The 20,484-nt window shown below is 41.6% G+C and overlaps 1 protein-coding gene across 2 annotated transcripts in view; it reads right to left on the bottom strand.

The window, feature by feature from the left end:
• The window catches only part of DHX32 (DEAH-box helicase 32 (putative)), a gene marked incomplete at its 3' end in the record, with an annotated part of 52,338 nt that overhangs the window by 20,530 nt on the left and 11,324 nt on the right, over positions 1-20,484 (bottom strand). For both annotated transcript variants that reach the window (XM_079899878.1, XM_079899877.1), the window contains 3 exons: positions 17,910-18,417; positions 8,551-8,744; positions 2,444-2,816 (listed from right to left, as the gene is read on the bottom strand). In XM_079899878.1, coding sequence (XP_079756004.1) covers positions 2,444-2,816; positions 8,551-8,744; positions 17,910-18,191 — 849 coding nt within the window. In that variant the 5' untranslated portion in view covers positions 18,192-18,417. The remainder of the gene's footprint in view (positions 1-2,443; positions 2,817-8,550; positions 8,745-17,909; positions 18,418-20,484) is intronic.

Raw genomic sequence — 20,484 nt, 5'->3', positions numbered from 1 at the left:
ATCAAGAAAGCTTCAAACAGCATGGGGAAAAATGATCAACAGCTGTTAACATGGATGTCGGAGCAAGACAAAACTTTCCAAAAGACGAATTCCAAGACCATAGGAGAGTGTTAACCCTGACATAAGTAGTAAAAAAGAAAAAAGTCCATCAGTGTATACTGAACTATGTTCCGCTTTTTAGGTGGCAGATGGGGAAAAGAAACCAGATAACACCTGTGGAATTTGGGGCTGAATTGTGAGGAAAAACACTGGTTCCCAGAGAAGGTATGCTCCAGCCCGCAGAACGGCTGCCCCACCCGCTGGGCAGCCTGCTGGGAGCCTCTGGACAAGGAGAACCACCCCCCCACAGAGATTCCAGTGCTGGACCCGGGCCACAGCAGCAGCTCCTGCCAAAATGACGAATCCTCATTCTCGGAGGCTCAGAATTGCCAAATCCGCCCAGAGCCTTCACTACACCGTCACATTCATGACTTTCAGGACGGATGGTTCCTTAATAGGAAATGTCTTTCTGCTCTGACTTCAAGGAAGATGATATAATTTTCTAAGCCCTGTGGATTTTACAGTTTCTACCACTATCCTAGGTAAAAATGCATCTTCTAACGTCTGACAATTCAGAAGTCACTAGGCCATTAATTAGAGCTTATATGAAACTTGTAAGAATCAAATACTTTAAGAATCAAATATTACCCCCAATTCTGTTATGAGCTTTATTTTTCAAAAATCCATTTTGGCATTTTTGGTTACTCTGACTAAAGATGACTACTCATTCTATCAGTCTTCATTATACTGTCCCCCACCCGATCCACCCCGAAATGTATGCCTTCTTTTCACCTGGCAATTCTAACTTTCAAATGTTTCAGACTCTTTTAATTCTGCCATTCCTCCCTCCCTTAGGCTTCAGCCAGTTATACTGAGAACCTCTAATTGTTTTCATAAATCTTTCTTCTGTCTCCTTAATCATTTTGTTACTTCCCTCAGGACTTTCTTGAGTATCTTGAATCATGCGGGATTAGGGAACGATCATAGAATAAATCACTGTAATCAGTAGAAGATTTACTATTCAAGAAACTGTGTATAATCTACACAGGAAAAATGGAAAATATGCTGTAGTTATCATATATTTGAGATTCTAAATTACTTTCTTTATGGAAACAGATAAAATCTAAGTTGTGAGAAAACTGTCTAAAGTTCCACAAACTAAAGGATCAGTCATCCTTTATGCTTTGAGTATAAAGCAGAATAAATACTCCTGAAGGTACTTGTGAAGGCGTGTGAATACTTAAGACAAGGCTCTGGTAGAGAGCTGAGGTCCTTGTCTTTGTTCAGCTGGTGGCTCAGCCAGTATCGTACAGTTTCCTTTTGGTTTCTGTTTAATCACTGGAATTACTACATATCTGGGTCATGGTCTAAAAGCCAGTGCTTTTTTTACTCTCTGAGTGAGATCACGGGTAGGGGAAAAAGGCCAGGAAATCAGTCTCTAAGAAGAAAGGTCTAACTCTTGAGATTCTGGAGGCTTTTAGATTTGGCCCGCAGAGCAGTGGAGAGAGAAGCAGGGCCACAGTAACTGCATTAAAAAAAAAAAAATGCAACCCCAAATGACACCTTGACTCTATAAAAGAAAAAGAGACGCTTAGCTGTACGTCTCCCATTGTTCTTTTGAAAGACATTGTCAGATATCGAAGTGAACATTTTTCTCATTCATCTTTTTAAGAAAAGTGTAGGGAAATAGCCTTCTGACTGTGCTATACATTATATTTTCCTGCCTAACACTCCACTGACTGCTGTAGGAACATTGTGGGTACTTTTTTGTTCCCTGACTCTATGCGGAGGACTTAGCTTATGTCCCGCATCTCCAGCACATGCGCCTGCCATGAGGGAGGTGGCCGTGAGTGTGAGATGACTGTGTCTTCTCTACTGAGACAGTTCACAGCAAGCCTTCGGGGCAGCCCAGGATCTTGCCTGATCCCATGGAAGGAGGTCAGCTCTGGAGATCACCCCCAGAAATTCCTCAGAGTCCCCACCTCCCCACCCCCATTCTGTGTTTCAGAACAGCTCCTGGGTTGGTTGGTTGGTTGGTTGTTTATGTATGTATGTATTTATGCTGTGGCTTGTGGGATGTCAGTTCCCCAACCAGGGATCGAACCCATGCCCCCTGCTGTGGAAGCACAGAGCCCTCACCACTGGAACTCCAGGGAAGTCCCCAGTTCCTGCCTTTAGAAGCACTTCCTTGTTTGCCTTTCAGCGTAGGTTTTATTTACTCTATATCAAGGATTCTTCTAAAGTATGAAAAAAGAGGTGTGATGGAACCAAATAGCAGTTCCATCAGTTAATTAGTAAACTGAAACCTGTATGTTAGTTATTAAAAGGTTCCCAACAAGGTTAAAAGGTTCCCAATAAGTAAACTTATTACTCTCTTAGGTTAGAATGAATATTACTTACTTACTTGTTCACAGGCCAGAAAGACTACAATGTCACCCTTCTCACCGGAGTGGTGAATTTCAAAGATAAGGCGTAAAATAGACTCGAAAGACTCCTTCTGAGCCCCACTAAGGTACACAACCTCCACTGGGTACTTATTTTTCACTTCTATGAGAGGCACGTTTCCATAATAAGAACTGAGTTTGCTGATCAGGTGAGGTGAGGAGTTAATTATGAGCTTCAGTTCCGGTCTTGCCAGTAAAACATCTTTAAGAAGTCCAAGTAACACATCAGTTGCAATGCTTCTTTCATGAATATCATCTAAGATGATGACCCCATAGCTACCCAGAAAAGGACTGGACATCATTTCTCTCTGTAACATGTCATCAGTACAATACCTACAAGGAAGAAACATGAAAGTTAGAATACTCTCATGAAGAAAATCATATAAAACAACTCCTAACATAAACAACAAAAAATCCCTTTCCTATATCCTTTTGTCTAAATCAGGAGTTTAAATCTTTATCGGGGGCCAAGATTTCTTCCAGTTGATAAAATCTAGAGGCCTTCAAAATAGAAAAGTGCACATGAACGAATTTTAGGCACAGTTTCCATGTGTTCACAGACCCTCTAAAGACCATCCCTGAGCCCTAGGTTCCAGACCTCTGCCTTACATGTTCATTACAGATATTAACAAGAGCTACATTTAACATTTGCCCTGAGCTTTTTTAAAAAAAGTAATTCAGCAAAATACCCTTGTCCGGTAAGAGCTCCCCCCGTTCCATCAATGTAAGAATTTTGAGTCAGAGCACACACTTCAAGGGAAGGATACACAGAGGACTGTCCTCTCTCAGGCTCACGGCCCAGTGAGTCCACTAGTAGGACTGTCAGTGGCACATTGTGGGAGATGACGTCACCAGGGTGTTAGCATCAACGAGTTGGAAATGTCGTCCAAATAACAGCCACACGAAAGCATCTAAAAAGTAGCCACCTATTTGAGGGCAGCGTTCCTGGAGGAGGAACGGGTCATTAGTGATTTTCATGGATTTCCAGTAGTTCTTGGGGTGTGTTTAAAAATAATAGTAAAAATAAATACCTATTAGTCATCCAGCACCATACAAACATCATCTTTCTGACACTATTTACATCTCTGCCTATATTATTCCTTGAGGAAACCAATTTCATAAGTTTTCTACTCATTTAAGGTATTTATTTTATGTGTCCCTGTCTACGGCAGGTCTGAAACTGCTGTTCTTAGAAAGGCCTGCTTGCAAGGTTGGCCCTTGGCCGGCATTTGGGAACCTAGATTTGGGAGGGTTCTCACCATTCCCAGAACTGATGCTTACTGTTTGTAATATGGTCTAACCTGCTTTCCTTCTGGGAGTATGGAACTTTAGAATACAGTAGGAGGCAGAGGGTGCCTATGTGACCAGTCCCCAGTAAATACCTGGGCACAGTCTCTAATGAGTTTCCTTAAACTCGTTGCTACAACTCACAGCTGGAGGAACGAAGCATATCTCAGGTGGTCCACTGGGAGGTGCTCTCGGAAGCCTGCGCCTGGTTTCCTCTGGACTTCACGCCTTGCACCATTTCCCTTTGCTGACTTGGTTTGTATCCTTCCACTTCAGTAAATCTGAGCTGTGGATTAACTATATACTGAATCCTACGAGTCTTCCTAGCAAATCATCAAACCTAGGGGTGGTCTTGGAGACGCTGAAACAGTCCTCAATTAACCCTTTTCAAGGAAGAAAGAAAAAGGAGAAAACATTTATAAGTTCCTAGTGTGCGCCAGGCATTGTGCTGATAGAATAGTTCTCATTTAACCTTTAGAATAAATCTTCAAGGTAGACATTACTATCCCATTATTTATGAATGAGGAAACAGGTTCAGAAAGGTTAAGTACCCTGCATAAAGTCATACAGACAGGGAGAGAGTCAAGACTTAAGCCTGAGTGTCTATTACATCTCACGCCACTGTCACATTATAAAGACGGGTCCCTTGGCTGCCATGGATTGGTAACAAAGCCCATGTTCTCCCTCTCTGCACCTTGACGAGATCAGAACATTTGCTCTCTGCCTTTACTCCTACACTTGTTCTCATTCTGTGTCTGTCTTACCAAAAGGGCAATGATAAGTTGCTGATTATTCCTTTTCTCAAACTTAAGAAAGAAAATATATTGAATGCTACAATATTATACTTTGTGCAAGATGCAAACAAAGAGATGCATCCAAAATCTAGGTTTCAGGTCATCTTCTGCTGAGGGTAATTAGTATGATATAATAAGTACTATTGACTCTCGTCTGCAAACAAGTTGTTTTAATCTATGCTACTTCCTTAATGTTATTCCCTTCTGAGCAAAACTCATCTAAGCACTTATCTGATAGGAAGAAATGCTTTCTCTCTGCCAGGCAGAGGAGGTGTGTGTGTTATGTAAATACATCCAGCCTTAATTAAAAAGGGAGAAGATGTGACTCACCTAAAACTCTACGAGACTCAGCAAGCTAGACCTGGCCTTCCAAATGATTATATAAAACTAAGGGAATACTAAGGATCCACCCTAAAACTTACCATACAAACCTCCAGTTTTCTATGTAAGACAGAGATCTATTTCTTACCTTTATATTAATAAGATCATGTGTACAGTGCTTAAGAAAATACTGTTCCTGATAACTATGTAAAAAGATGGATACATTTTGGAAATGTAATTTATTTTTTAAATTTATTTTTATTTATTTATTTTTGGCTGCATTGGGTCTGTTGCTGCGTGCGGGCTTTCTCTAGTTGTGGCGAGCAAGGGCTACTCTTCACCGCGGTGCGCGAGCTTCTCATTGTGGTGGCCTCTCGTGTTACGGAGCACGGGCTCTAGGGTGCGCAGGCTTCAGTAGTTGTGGTGCATGGGCTCAGTAGTTGTGGCTCGTAGGCTCTAGAGTGCGGGCTCAGTAGCTGAAGTGCACGGGCTTAGTTGCTCCGCAGCATGTGGGATCCTCCCAGACCAGGGCTCGAACCCATGTCCCCTGCATTGGCAGGCAGATTCCTAACCACTGCGCCACCAGGGAAGTCCCTGGGAATGTAATTTATATTCTAAATTCTTAAGACTGAAATTTTGAAAGCTAAGAATATAGGAAAGTTTTATTAATATTTTCTGAAATTATATGTATTGAATTTGACCTTAAAAATTTGAGTAATTTCTAAAAAATTCAGTGTTCTAGAGGGTTCATATTTGAAATGTATGTCACTTCCACAAGATATTGTGATATCTAGTTCAGAAAGACTATTTTAGGTATATAATATTCGGGTATCCACTGTTTTGAAAAAGGCCAGAAAAAAGCTTAAAGAAGAACTAAGCTGTTCTATATAGAATCCAGAAAAATGGTAGTGGCATAAAGATTATATTTACTAAGTACCTATTATGTACCCAACAGACTAGATGCTAAGGAGTTACAAAGAAAATGAAAAAGACAATATCAAACACAGAACACTACCTTCTATAATCAACAGTCACCCTTAGATCCTCCTATTTATTTAAATAAATAAATAGCTATTTAGCTATTTAGCTATTCAATCTGAGCTTATCAAAAATGATGGCTAGCATGTGTCTCCAAGGAAATGAACGCGGCCGGAAGTTACCTTTTCACCCAAATCACCCAAATCGCTAACAGATGCATCGCACTCCCATACGCCAGTCGCGGGCAGCAGCTCCCCGAGTCGTCACAACAACCCTGCGAGCTGGTGTGTCAACCACCGCGTTTCACGGACGAGGAAGTGTAAGCAGAGAGGCTGGGGGACTTGTGCAAGGTGACAGGTGGGTGGGTGGCTGAGACACTCATTTTACAGCCACGCCGCCTGCTCTTCAGAGCACAGAGCATTAGGAGGAAAATAAGGGACGACTTTCTTTTCTCTTATCATATAGAGCTTTTCACTACCTTTGGCCCCTTTGCTGAAACTCAAACCCTGGTAGCAATAAATCAGACTACCTGCTGACTCTTGCGCTGGTTGGGGGATGTCAGGGTGGAAAGTGCAGCATCCCAGCAACAAGAGTGACTGTAAAGTAAAGATGAGACGGCCGGGCAGCCCGGCAGAGGCAGAAGGAACCAGAACCCGCAGTGGCCAAAGGAGGCTGCTAGTTTCCCTCCACCTTCTAAGGTGTACCTGCGGTTCAGCTCCTCCACACCTGAAGGCTATTTTCTACATTAAGAAAGGAACGCTACATGCAGATAAGAGCTAAAAAAAATTTTCAACAGAAACCGTAGTCCTTCCTTTGGCCGTTAGGATTGAATGCTTGCAGGGTTTTCACCATAAAGCAATGAAAGCCAAGTCCCAACACATAAGAGGTGCTTAAAAAGGTGAGATGTGTCTTTGACCTACTCTGACAACATGATTGGTTTACTGCACAATTATTTACCTCTATGACTTTCTAAAAAAAAAGGTATATATATGTATATGCACACGATCCGTGTCAATAAGATAAAAACATCATAAGATTCCATTTTAAAAGTGACTACATCCAAGAGTCCTTTTCAAACGGTTTGAAAGTCTAGTTCAGGTTTCCAAAGTCTAGTCCATCCTTTAATTAAAACCATGACCGCTTGAGAGGTCACTTCAAAATGTAGAGGATGAAGAATGAATCTGCTAGGCGTGGGGATGCTTCACCCTTTCAGGGTTGCATGTCCTGTCCTGTCCAACTCTCCAACTAGTCTGTGAGTTCCCAAAAGCAGGGAGGTTTTTACGTTTATCTGTATCACTATTGGACCATTTGCATAATAAATAATTTATAAACATATACAGTGACTCGGGAACATCACGGCTAGAATAACAGAAGGTTACATATATTCAAGAAGTTCAAGTCATAGTGCTACTGAGCGAAAGCTTCCCTATGGCTTAACACCAGCCTGAAGCCCAAGGTCCTCTATTTTTGAAGATAACATTTGAAAAATGTTAAAAGCAGCTTAGTACAAACCAAATGAGTTACACAGGCTTTCTGAATGGGAGAAGAACTGCACCAGAGTCTGCAGCAGCCAGCTGGGACCAGGCACTCGTCTTTCCTTCTGTTATCAAGTGTGTTAAATGTCGTCCATGGGACAAGCATGTCAGATGCCGGGGATACGAGTATGCAAAAACCATCCCTGCTATACTGTACTCTGCTATGCTGTGTCATAGCATCCCTGTTACACTAGCGTAGGACGTCCCCAGTGATGTGCCAGGGCACTCTGGTGTGCCCCACAAGTGGGTTAGAGACACGCAGATACACTGAGGCTGAGACACTTGTCTCCTCAGACCTTGGGGCAGTCAGGCAGTGCCTGCGACAGCTGAAGCCCTTGAGATGGTCATCTTTGGCTGCAAGCAGCTTTGACTATTTCCTTAAGGTGCCATAAGATACTCTCACTTTCAATGACGGCTATGATAGAAAACTGCTTGAGAAACTGGCCCAGAGCAGTGATTTTTTCCACTTCTCTTTTTCCTTCTGTTAAGCTCTTGGAAACCACTGTGGAAAGGAAATCTCAGAACTGTGGTCGCTACTGAGAAGGGTCCTTGGAACCTGTAAGAATCTCAAAACTAGAGTTTGAAAAACACTGACCTACACTGCCATGATGAAGGCCGAGACCAAGTTTTACAGAAGCCCAGCAGAGAGTTTTCTAATTTACACTACGGAGGGTCAGGGAAGCTTTCCTGGAGCAGGTGACCTCTGCATGGGATCTTGTATGACGAGGAGGAATTAGCCAAGCCCGGAAGAGGCACAGACATTCCATGTGGAGGGAAGACCATGTGTCAAGGCACATGGCACACAGAGAACCACGTGTGTTGACACAGCTGGCACACAGACAACGCATATGGACCCACTATGAGGCGGAGCTCCAGAAGCACAGATTGAAGGTCTTTGGGGCCAACCTAACAAGTCATGACTTTTTCCTGAGGATTATGGGGAGATACGGAAGAAGTTTAGACAAGGAATCCCTGACGGTGCCAAGGTGGGAAAATGACTGGTGCATGTCAGGCTGGTGACAGAGAGACGAGTTACTATTATCACACGTTACAGGTGTGTAAAGCAGAGAACACAAGAATACGCTCTTCTAGGATCGCAGAGGACAAGCCAGGAGTCAGCAGGTACAGCAGATGAAAGCCCCCCAAACCAACCTCAAGATCGTTTCACTGGTGCAGCAGTTCTCAAAAGGAATCATGTAGCCGACTTCATGACCGATGTTAACATCCATTTCGTCTGCCACCCGGAGGGCGAGCTGGACCACAGTCTGCTTGTGGACCTGTGTGCACACCACGCCCCCGTGCTGGTAGTGGATGGAAAGGCAATATTCAGCACACCACTGAGGAACCTTTAACGGGGACAAATGAGACAGGATCAGCCCTGCTAGGAAAACACCACCACCACCACCAAAAAACCTCCAAGGGTTCATCTTATAAATGAGTTGTTTTCTTCCACCAGTGAATCACTGGTGGGCTGCATTACAGCTTAGTTGGTGAAACTGAAGAATCTGTGTTTATGCAGAGTTAGTACTAGTAAATAAAGTTAGGAATAAACAGGAGTTAGCAGGGACTGTAGAAGTTAGACTCCCAGATGAAAAAAAGGAAGATAAAAATAAAAGGCAAAGTAAAAAAAAATTCTTTTAACCTCAGCTGTTCTGAAAAGACTAGTGTATTTAAGATTATTATTTTCTTTCTGGTTAAAAGAAAGCACCATCAAAGATATGGCTTCTGGTAGCAACTTTTTTTTTTTTTTAATTTTTTTGCGGTACGTGGGCCTCTCACTGCTATGGCCTCTCCCGTTGTGGAGCACAGGCTCTGGACGCACAGGCTCAGCGGCCATGGCTCATGCGCCCAGCCGCTCCGCGGCATGTGGGATCTTCCTGGACCGGGGCACGAACCCGCATCCCCTGTATCGGCAGGCGGACTCTCAACCACTGCGCCACCAGGGAAGCCCTGGTATCAACTTCTATGCTTTAAGCAATATAAATATTAAATAGCATTTAGATGAAAAATAGTAGCTCAAAATTAAAACATTTACATTTAAATCTAAATGACCATAACAAAGTAACCAGATAAGCCTACTTTACATTTCCCTGGCAATAAAAGCTAAAATACACTGGCATTTATCATCTAAATACAATGAAAACTAAGCTCAGCGAGATAATTAACCAATCCATCCAGATTTGGAAAGAGCCAATTCCAAGGCTGCTCTTGAGTTATTTATTTTTAAATCCTTTTACTGAAAATGTATTATGGTTCAATTGATTTTAAATAGTTCATTTGCATAAGAATTATTACAGTAGAAAGTACTGAATTCATTTGTATGCTGGAATCTTAGGGCACTGTCAGTAAGTTATGCTTTGTTACATGTATTTTTAAAACAAATCATTCTGAGTGTTTTTTAACAGATCCAAGGTATTTAAAAGTTTCAGCATTTTTAATTATCTTCAGATTTGCTATTTACTAGACCCATCGTGGAATTCTTAGATTTTTTAAAAATTTATTTATTTATTTATTTATTTTTGGCTGCGTTGGGTCTTCCTTGCTGCGCACGGGCTTTCTCTAGTTGCGGCGAGCGGGGTTCTCATTGCGGTGTGTGGGCTTCTCGTTGCGGTGGCTTCTCTTGTTGCAGAGCGTGGGCTCTAGGTGCACGGGCTTCAGTAGTTGTGGCACGCGAGCTCAGTAGTTGTGGTACATGGGCTTAGTTGCTCCGCGGCATGTGGGATCTTCCTGCACCAGGCCTCAAACCCGTGTCCCCTGCATTGGCAGGCAGATTCCCAACCACTGTGCCACCAGGGAAGCCCGAATTCTTAGATTTTAATACTATAACTTGAAAAATAAACGTAATTTACTAGAAATCAAGTAACTCCAAAATGAACACCTGCTGCAGACTGCAGATTCCCGACGATTAGAAGTGTAAACGTAGTTCCTCTATTTCAAGATGAGTGTCCGCCTTGTCAACAGGTTGAAAACTAATCAGCAATTATTTCCTCAATAACTTTGTTGTATGAAAGATGAACATTTAACACACTACACTCAGGAAATCTGGAATAGAGGTATATCACAAGTGACCAAAGTCAGGAGTTCTAGACCTGGTGTGCCATTAGTTTGTTATTTGTAAATCACCATTTCTCTAAGCTTCAGTTTCCTTTCCTGTAAAATGGGTTGAACGGATGAGACCTACCCTTCAAGTCTGAGCTCCTGTGCCATTTTCTCCCCAAGGTTTGCTGCGATACCTCCCCTCCACCCCCCACCAGGAAGGAGACCCCACAGTGTACTTCCTGACAACCATGGCATGGACCGTGGACCACACTTCCTGCAGTTGCTGGTCTGTTCCAGTGCAGGTCTGTTCACCCCACTAGACTATGAGCTCTGGGAGAACAGAGATCTGTCTTGGTCACCAAATAATCTTAAATAAGTTTATTCAATAAATATTTGTTAAATGAACAAATTAATTTCTTACATTTTCCAGAAATATTTTTAAATTCTATGATTCGATATATTCTACCTTGAAGTGCTTCACAATCACACCTAACTGGGAATTCACATAAAAGTTTCTATCTCCCTCATTCCCTAGGAAGTTATTTTTTATCCTTGTCAAATCCTTACTTTTTAACCCGATTCCCTATTCCCTTCATATCTAGGTCCTTAGCTGAGACCTCAAATGACACTTTTGTGAGAAATTATATTAAAACTGTTTGAATCTTTGTCTCCCCACTAGAGTGGAAGATCCTTAAGGTGGACATGCGTGGTTCATATTTCCCCCAATACTTAATAGAGGACCTGACACATAGAGGGATAATAAATATCTGGATGGAAGGATGGATGAAGACATTAGAATAATTGAAAAGAAGGGAGAGAAAGGCTTAGACTCAGGACTTAACATGGGAGAGAAGTAATAAAACCAAGGGACATTTATTTCTAAGGAAGAATGAACAGTACTCACTAGCAGACTAATTATGCATAAGAAGAAACAAATATTTTAAGATCGCTGACTTAAAATACTAGGGCAATGGCGTCGTTAACAACCAGAAATTTAAAAGTAAAATAAAATAGAATGAATGAATGAAGCTAAACAGTAGCATAAAGTGCTTCTGGGGGGAGCGAAGTGTTCAAGGGGAGGGAGAGAACCTTCAGGAGAGCCGGGAAAGTGGTCAGGGTTAAGGTCATCTTCATGGGAGGACATCCAGGTGTAGCCAGCCTGAGATCAACTGCAAAACAGGCCAGGAGCCTAAGTGAGGGGCCAAAGCTAGAGATACACACAGAAGTCCTAGAATTTCAGAGCTGAAAGGAATGGCAGGCACGTAGGCCACGGCCTCATTTTACACACAAGGAAAGTCTTAGAAGGGTTACTTGCCCCAGTCATCCTGCCAGTAAACAGCCCAGCCACAACCTACGCAAATCTTCCAATTTCTCATCTGGCGTAATTTCCGCCAGGCCACGGTTGCTTCCGAACATCTTTATACAAAGGTAGTAATAGAAGCCATCAGGTTCTCAACCGTCAACGCTTTTTACTACTCTTTCTAGCCTAACAACAATGTCAGGGGACAGTACTACGATGACAGTGGGCACTATTTTACACAGCTAGAATTGCTGCTGAAACGATACCATTCAGTTTCACTAAAACACCTGGATATACTCAGTCTGGTTATTATTCTAAGATCCAGGATAGCTGCTTTCAAACTCTAGAATTCTACATGATTCAGATGATTATGGGCCACGTTCCCAAGGTTCCGACTTTGTTTTCTGAGTGCATTTCATTTATTTCTATTTACTCACATAAACAAATTCTGCAAGATTAGACTATTACAGTATGTTTATAATGTTATAAACATCATACAGGCCTGGCAGTGCAATAAATATAAACAATCCAACAGTCCTCACTGTCCTTTTTGCCCTCCTCCACAATAGAGCAAATGATTTCACCTATGAGGCAAAGAAAATAATTCAGAAATGGGACAGCTCTTCTAGACATCAATTCAAATCACCAGCGAAAGACTGAACACATGCATCTTGGGCTTAATGTAGGGATGTCTGCTGACACAGCCAAGCTGAAAGTTGAGCACAAGTCACAACTAATTGCAGAGCACCCACCCCACGCAGCTCTGACTGTGTACGACGTACTGCCCCTTTCAGTAAGTCACACATGGATGACGACAGTAAGTGATGCAAATGCAAACTGAAAGGGTCATCTCTGAACAAAAAGGAGAGACACAAGAAATCATCTCTCCTAATTATAACAAATTCTGTGCTTCAGCATACCTTCCGAATCACCCCAAGCAAGCTGAGGCACGCTGTGAAGTTTGATGCCTTCACAAAGTATCGGCTGAAAAGAATTATGATTCAGCAAATGCCAGAAATGTGAACATTTCATAATTTCAAGCGGCACTAAGATTACAGCTTCACAGGGAACTCTTGCATTCTCTGCACTTATAGCAAATACCGTACCATTCTGCGCCCTGATTCTGATTCTCCTCTGGGAGTGGCTTTTTCTTTGTCCCAACAGTACCTCACCCTCCTCACCAATGCATTATATGCCTTGAGATTTCATGTCTCTCTCTATAGTTTCTCTTTGGAAGGTACGCCCCCCCACCCCCGGCATCTAGAACATACTTTAGTACTTAGCAGAAGGTGTGCAATTTGGTGAACAAAACAGAAAACTGTTCTTTTATAACTGAAAAAAACAAACCTATTTACAAATTTACCTGGGCCTTTCAGCAACAGATAACACCCACATTTATATATTTGGTCTAGAAAATTTCCCTACTAGGAATCACAACTTCAAATATTTTCATTCTGAACTCATCCAACAACTTTTTCACATTCTCTCAATCTCTCAACTTTTTCACATTCTCTCAATCCAGTTTTCTGGACTGTGTGACGTGCCACACGTGCTGAAGCCTGAGCGGTGAAGCCGGCTCCGGGTCGCACAATCAGGCGCAGACGCTGACAGAGCGCGCCCGGGTCCTGGCTCTTATCTCCTCCCTGCAAGCAAATCACCGGGACTCTGGCCCATCTGCCGCTACGAGAGTAGGTAAGAGGGGTCCTCCAAGTAACCAAAACCTAATCTACATCAAGGCTTCGCCAGCTTGACTTCGTAACCGGAGCTCTACAAGTTGTACAGATCCGGAACGCGAAGCCAAGACGCTCCATCCCCACCCCGGGCAACAGGCAGGAGGCTGGGCTGCTGGACTCTGGGAGGCTGGGGCCCAGGATCCTCGGCTGGCCCAGATCAGAACCAGGAGGGCAGCGGAGCAGTCTCGTTGCTGCCACCGCAGCAGCAGGACAGCCACGTGAGTCACACTGGTGTGGAACCTCCTGCCCCTCCGTCCACGTCTAGAGATTGCGTCCCCTCCTCTAGCGGATGTACAAGTAAAGGACGCGAGACACAAGTCATCTGTGAGACACAACGCTACTACAGCTGAACAAATTCCAGTCCCAAAGGCCCTCAAGCCCTCGTTTTATGTCCCCAGCCTGCCCATGGTGACTGATTCCTCTTCTGGGCCACCCAGAGCGTGGCTGTGCCAAGGTCCCAATCACTCACTTTTATTTAAGAACCAGAATCACGAAATCCAAAGCTGAGAGGAACCATAGGGTCCAGCGATTCACCCAAAGGCATGAATCTCCACAGCAACGTTCCTGCAGGGCGCACGAAGCTGCCCGATGTGAGCCGGACGCCAGAACTCATTCCTGAGGAGTGCGTCCCCTTCCGCATTAATGTCACGTGTCCCTGGATACCGTAATTTGTATACCTCTTGAGTGAACACAGGTAGACTCCGCCAGCAGAAAATGCGGAGTAAGTTACTCAGCTAATAAGGTGCAGTTGTTCTAGACCAGCCAGCTTCTTAGTTTAGGCTAAAGCTCAGGTACGTCATGCTTATTCAGCTCACTGACCCAACCATTTCGGGGGAAATTTCAGGACAAGGAAGTAAATAGATGGTTCTAAAAATATTTCATTGTCTTTTAGGCTTTTTCATAAATCTGCCCCAAAAAAGGTAACAAGAAGAAGCTCTATAAATGTATGAAAAGTTGTCCTCTTTTCCAGAGGACGGTCACAAAATAGCCTCCGTACCATCTGCACTAAAGAGAGGCGGGATTCTGGGATCCAGCAAAACACTTGTGGTCCTCTTGGGAAGGCTCGGGTCTAAAGACAGACTTTTCTTTGAAAGGTTTAAAATGCTGAGGAAAAAGAAAATAGTCTTAGAAGCTCTTTAAAAAATAACCAGGTTGTTTCCAGAATTAAGAAAACAACTGATGCTCCCACTATTTAAATTGGTTTAGAATTTGATTTCTCCTACCCTGAAGATACATACTGCCTTCACACTTAACGGAAACAAGCATGATTTATTAAAATGATCAAGAAGTTAGAGATGACAAGAGAAACCATTGCTAGGTATTAACATAACATATTACATGACAACAATTCTGGCCCTTTAAGATCACAAATTCTGAAAGAAAACTCAAGGAGTATATATTAAAAAATTTTTTTGTTTAAACAATAGTGTGGGTTAGCAATTCTGAAACTAAATTTTGAGCATTCTAAGATTGAACAAGTAAAGATATTATGAATAATGAGTGCTAAGTTTCTCATAGTTAGAGAAAGGAGTTACAAATATGGAAGTGGGGAAGGCTAGAATGAACGCTGTACAACTAACTGGAATCAGAGGCATCAGTAGGAACTCATGGTTTTAAAAATAGAGAGACAGAAATACAGATAAAACAGAAATATACATAGAGAAAGAAATACAGAGAAATAGAGAGCAACAGAGAAAGACAGAAATCGAAAGAGCTAGAGAGATAGAAGGAGAAGCAGGAGGGCCTAGAAGCAACTGACAAGTCAATGGCCAACGGGCACTTAGCACCCATCTCCTGGTTTTTAAATACAATTCCCACTAAAATGAACCACCAGGGCTCCTTGAGAAAAATGGCTGTTTCCAAGACTGGAGCAGGGAACATACTAGATGAGCCTATAACATCTTACTGGGCCAGAAAGCAAAGAAATGCTCAGAGAATGATGTCAAAAGAACACAGAAGGCATCCTGAAGGGGTTCCCATAGGCCACATGGGGGACGATTTGAGCAACAAAATAAACGGGCTTAGTAATGAATTATCACCTACAGAATAAAATAAGAATTCATGAGTCCACACTGACATAAATAAATGAATAAATAAATAAGGAAGAAGAAAAAGCTCAGTTTTACAGAAGAATTCCAAATATTAAAGGTATCAATAGAAGGAATTTCAGAAATAGAAAAATCACCATTTGGTTACTACCGTGTAATAACGTCAAAGGTAAGAATCGTCCAAGGATGCTAAAATTAGTAGCTGGAGGCACGACAAGAAGCAGACTCTATGTAGCCTCCAAGTATCTCCCCATATCTCTTAAATGATAGGGGGGGAATTGTAACTTGACAATAGAGATCAAGACAGTCACCACCTTACCAAGTTATCAAAGTTAACATCCCCAGTCATGGGAAAAATCTTCTGTCTCCTGCTACGATGCCCCGAGGAGGACACATAGCGCTTCTGTGCTCTTCCTGCCACAAACGCAAAATTGGAATCTAATCCAAAGGAAACACCAGACAGATTCAAACTGAGGGATGTTGTACGAAATAACCAACGTGTACTCTTCAAAAATGTTGTGGTCATGAAGGACAAGGAAAGACTGAGAAGCCGCTTCAGATCAAAGGTGATTAAGGAGAAATGACAAGGAAATGCAATGTAACTTTGGATTGGATTCTGGACTAGAATTTTTTTTTTTAATGACAAAGGTCCTTAGTGGGCAAACTGATGAAATTTGAATGTTATAAGTTAGATTTTGGTAATTATGTTGTGGCTAGCCCTGTTTTAGTAGATATTGCTGAAGTATTTGGAGGTAAAGGATATCATATCATCAACTGACTCTTAAAATGTTCAGAATAAAAATCAGTGTGTGTGTATGGAGAGAGAACAATAAAGCACGTGTGGTAAAATGTTAACTTTGGTGGAATCTGGGTGAACTATATGTGGAAAATCTTTGTACTATTTTTGCAACATTTTGTAAGTCTGAAATTATTGCAAAATAAAAACTTTCATTTTTTTTTTTTTTTGGCTGCGTTGGGTCTTCGTTGCTGTGCGCAGGCTTTCTCTAGTTGTGGCGAGTGGCGGCTACTCTTCATTGCGGGACATGGGCTCTAGGCCCGTGGGCTTCAGTAGTTGTGGCACACAGGTTTCAGTAGTTGTGGCACACAGGCTTCAGTAGTTGTGGCTCGCGGGCTCTAGAGCACAGGCTCAGTAGTTGTGGCACACGGGCTTAGTTGCTCCGTGGCATGTGGGATCTTCCCAGACCAGGGCTCGAACCTGTGTTTCCTGCATTGGCAGGCAGATTCTTAACCACTGCGCCACCAGGGAAGCCCCTAAATAATTTTTAACTTGCCACTTGTCCACAGAAACCAGGAAAATTATACTCCTTCAGTTTTCATCCTTAGCTTCTTATGACAAACTAAATCATTCATTGTAGCAACAACTCATCACAACAAACAGAAAATCATAATAAACCCTTGATATTGGCAGCTATAAACAAGATTAAAGAAAAAAAAAACCTGTCATCCATTTCACCCCTCTTCAAGTTCCATTTAGAACAAGTAAGCCCCAGAGGTAATAAAAACCTTAAAGCAGCAAAGTATAGTAGAAAGAGTTCTTAGAATTCCAGCTCAGAAAGTTATGTGACATTCGTTAGACAAATTATCAAACCCCTCTGGGCCAGGGTTTCATCATCTGAAAAATGAAGGGGTTCTATCAGATTATCTCTGTGGTCTACTCTATAATTCTCACATCATGAGAACCTACAAATGAATTTCATAATAAAAATACTTACTGCTTGCTTTACAATTTAAGTGTAAAATAGAGATCTCACTCAAATCAAACTTCAAGTTCAAATATGACAACAATAAACTGGCCAGTAAATAGTCATTAGCTGTCTATCCTAATTCTTTCCTCCTTTTTAGATCCTGGAGTGTGTGGCTCTAGGCCTGGATCATATTTGGCCACTCGGTTATTTCTTACAGTCCGGAAAATAAGAACTTCCTTGTGCTTCTGACTTTCTGTAACTTAGCCAACTTCACCAATAAGCATATCCACACATCCTGATTATCAGACTGCTGGACATGTAAACATGGCAGTTAATCCCCAAACCTGTGGCAGGCAAATAACATCTATCACATCTTTTAAAATATAGCATGCACAACAAAATAATTTGAATAGGTTTTTCTGCTATTCTAAAGAACATTCAGTGGTACAATAAACACAATTAATATCCACCTACGTATTAACTTTTATTCAGCTGGCTTTCATAAAGAAATGTAGGGAAGTAACTTAACTGTTGTGCCTGAATTGCTAATGCTCTTTTTTGTTTTGTTTTTTGGTTTAGATAATATCATTATTAAAACAGAACACTATGCTGTGACACTGTGATTATTTAAGTAATACAAAAGTACAACACACAAAGTAAATGCTTTTTTGTAGTGGCTACTCACCTGAGAGCTCTTGCCACATTTAGCGTCTCCTGAAACGATCACAATTTGACTTTGAAGCAGATTCTCCATAAAGGAGTATTTTTCCTTCCATATTGGAAGATCTTCTCTTTCTTTCAGAAGTTTATAATAACGTGATGAATATGGCAATCCATCAAAGGGGTTAAGTTCCAGATCCTCACAGGCCAAAATCCCCTCCTCATTCCCCTCACTGGAATCGAGGGATTCAGGAAAATAGCGTTTTTCAGAGGAAGAGTTTGGACATTCCAGTTCTTCTTCTTCCATCTTGTCCAAGTGAGCTTAAGCAGCTGGCATTCTCCTACAATAACCCACTGCACATAGGGTTGAAAGTGCACATATACAAACTCAGATGTCCCAATGGCTAGGGCTTCAGTTCAAGGTTTTACAAGCTGAATTCCTCAAATCTGCATCTGTTCTTCTTTGCTGCATGAGCTACTATGCTGGCTCCCCAGCACTCTTCAGCACGTCAAATGATTGTCAATAAACCACGCTAAACACAAACAAAACAAAAGAAGGAAAATCAGGTACATATACATACAAGATGTTCAAAAGAAAAAGCATACGCCTTCAAAAATAAAAGCACGATTCTTCCTGTTAACTGGTTACTGTCTTTTATTTCTGCTGTCTGTTTAAAAGGCCAGGAATAATATAGGTTAATTCTTAAAGTCTGGTTGGCTGCAGTTTTTTCCTGGCCAGTTTGGAAAACAATTCCACACTGGACCCGGTGCTCTCTGCCTGATCCGCCTCTATCACAGGTCCCTGCATCTTGATTGACAGTGAATAGAAAGCAACAGGGGGACATTGTGAGTGTGAGCCTCCATCACGTGGTCACTAATCCCACTACAAAAGAGATGCCAGACCCTATAAAAGGGAAAACTGTGAGGGCTTGGGGAGTGTTCTCCAACACTGGCTACAAGAGTCTACTACTTATTTATTTATTTAGTATTAAGAACTCCTCTAGTTTAAAGGAGAATATTAAAAAAAATACTTCATTTTACATTTGCTTGTGCCAGTTTACAAAGTCAAGTGAGCGAGTTGCTTATTTTTTTCCATCTGAGGCTATGGCTAGCTTTTGTTAATGAGGTCTTTGTTTGCTTAATTAAACCAGAAATCTCAAGCATATTTCTCGAGATTCCTGGGTCCTGAGCCCAGTATGTCAGATTCAAGAGGCAATAAAATACATTTAATTTAAATGAAGAAGTGAAAAATTGCCTAAGAAAAGGTAAAATTTATGCTAGTAACTCCCTACGTGTCAGGTAAGGGGTCCTTCCTTTTGCAATCACTGGTGATTTTTTAAAACTCTAATCAGTATTGCTGGAAATAAGCACCTTTTCACATTAATCAAGGGAAAACTAAAAAGACAGAAAAACTTGAGTACAAAAGAACAAATAATAAAATACATTTCATGATATCTTGTCACTCAGATCACTCTTTTTACAGCACCCCATTTATTGGAACTATTACTTTTTTTTAATGTATAACACACCACTTTATTTTTTTAACTTCCTTTTTAAAATTTTTTTCAAATTTATTATTTTTTAAATTTATTTGGCTGCGCTGGGTCTTAGTTGCGGCATGCAGGATCTTTTTTTTTTTAGTTGCAGGATCTTTTTCTTTCAGTTATGGTGTGTGAACTCTTAGTTGCGGGGTGCGAACTCTTAGTTGTGGTGTGCGAACTCTTAGTTGTGGCGTGTGGGATCTAGTTCCCTGACCCAGGGATCAAACCCGGGCCCCCTGCATTGGGAGTGAGAAGTCTTAGCCACTGGACCACCAGGGAAGTCCCGGAATTATTGCTTTAGATTGTCAGAGTTAGTGGGCTCAAACGGCTAGCTCCTAATCATAAGTAATAAAAAAAAACCCTCCTCCATTGGTCAAGCCAGGCTCCAAGGAAACAGTCAGTCACTTAAGAAACATTCGCTGAGTGCCTTTTCAGGGCTTAAATTAATAAACTAGGCACTGGACACCCACTTACTTTAGGGGTAGGACGAAGAGTGGGATAGAATTTTTAAAAAGTCACACACAAATAGGCCAAAAGAGGGAGAAACCAGAGCAGGGAAAGGACGTTTTAGCTCTATGAAGGTAGAGTTCTTCAAAATTCATTCTAAAAGCCATTGTTTCAAAATTATAATGGGATTATAATGTTGTGATAACACAAATGCAACATGCATTAACTCTACAATTCTTCACTGCCCCATGGCTGAGACCACATCCACAGAAAAGCTCCAAAAACACAATAGCCTGAGATCACAGGACAAGCTGACTTTGACAAGGTATCCAAGAATCAGAAAATTCTACTGCTTAAGAGAAGTTAACATTTAGTGTTATATTCAATTTTTGTTTTGTTCTGATTAGAATCCCTTCCAAGGGATCTCATCGTACATGTAAATTAAATTACTGTAATGACCAATGATTGCCTTAGGTACTATTTCTGAATTGTTTTAACTTAAAAACAAACAAAAAAGCAGAGCTATTATTTTTACCAAATATGTGTCCTTGAAATGTTTCTCTTAATTTTATAACACTCCTTAAAAGTGTAATAATCTTGTAATTAAAGTAA

Source organism: Stenella coeruleoalba, assembly GCF_951394435.1.
Source record: "Stenella coeruleoalba genome assembly, chromosome: 16".
NCBI lineage: Eukaryota > Metazoa > Chordata > Mammalia > Artiodactyla > Delphinidae > Stenella > Stenella coeruleoalba.
Note: the sequence above shows the minus strand (reverse complement) of the source record. Positions and strands in the feature narration are given on the sequence as shown.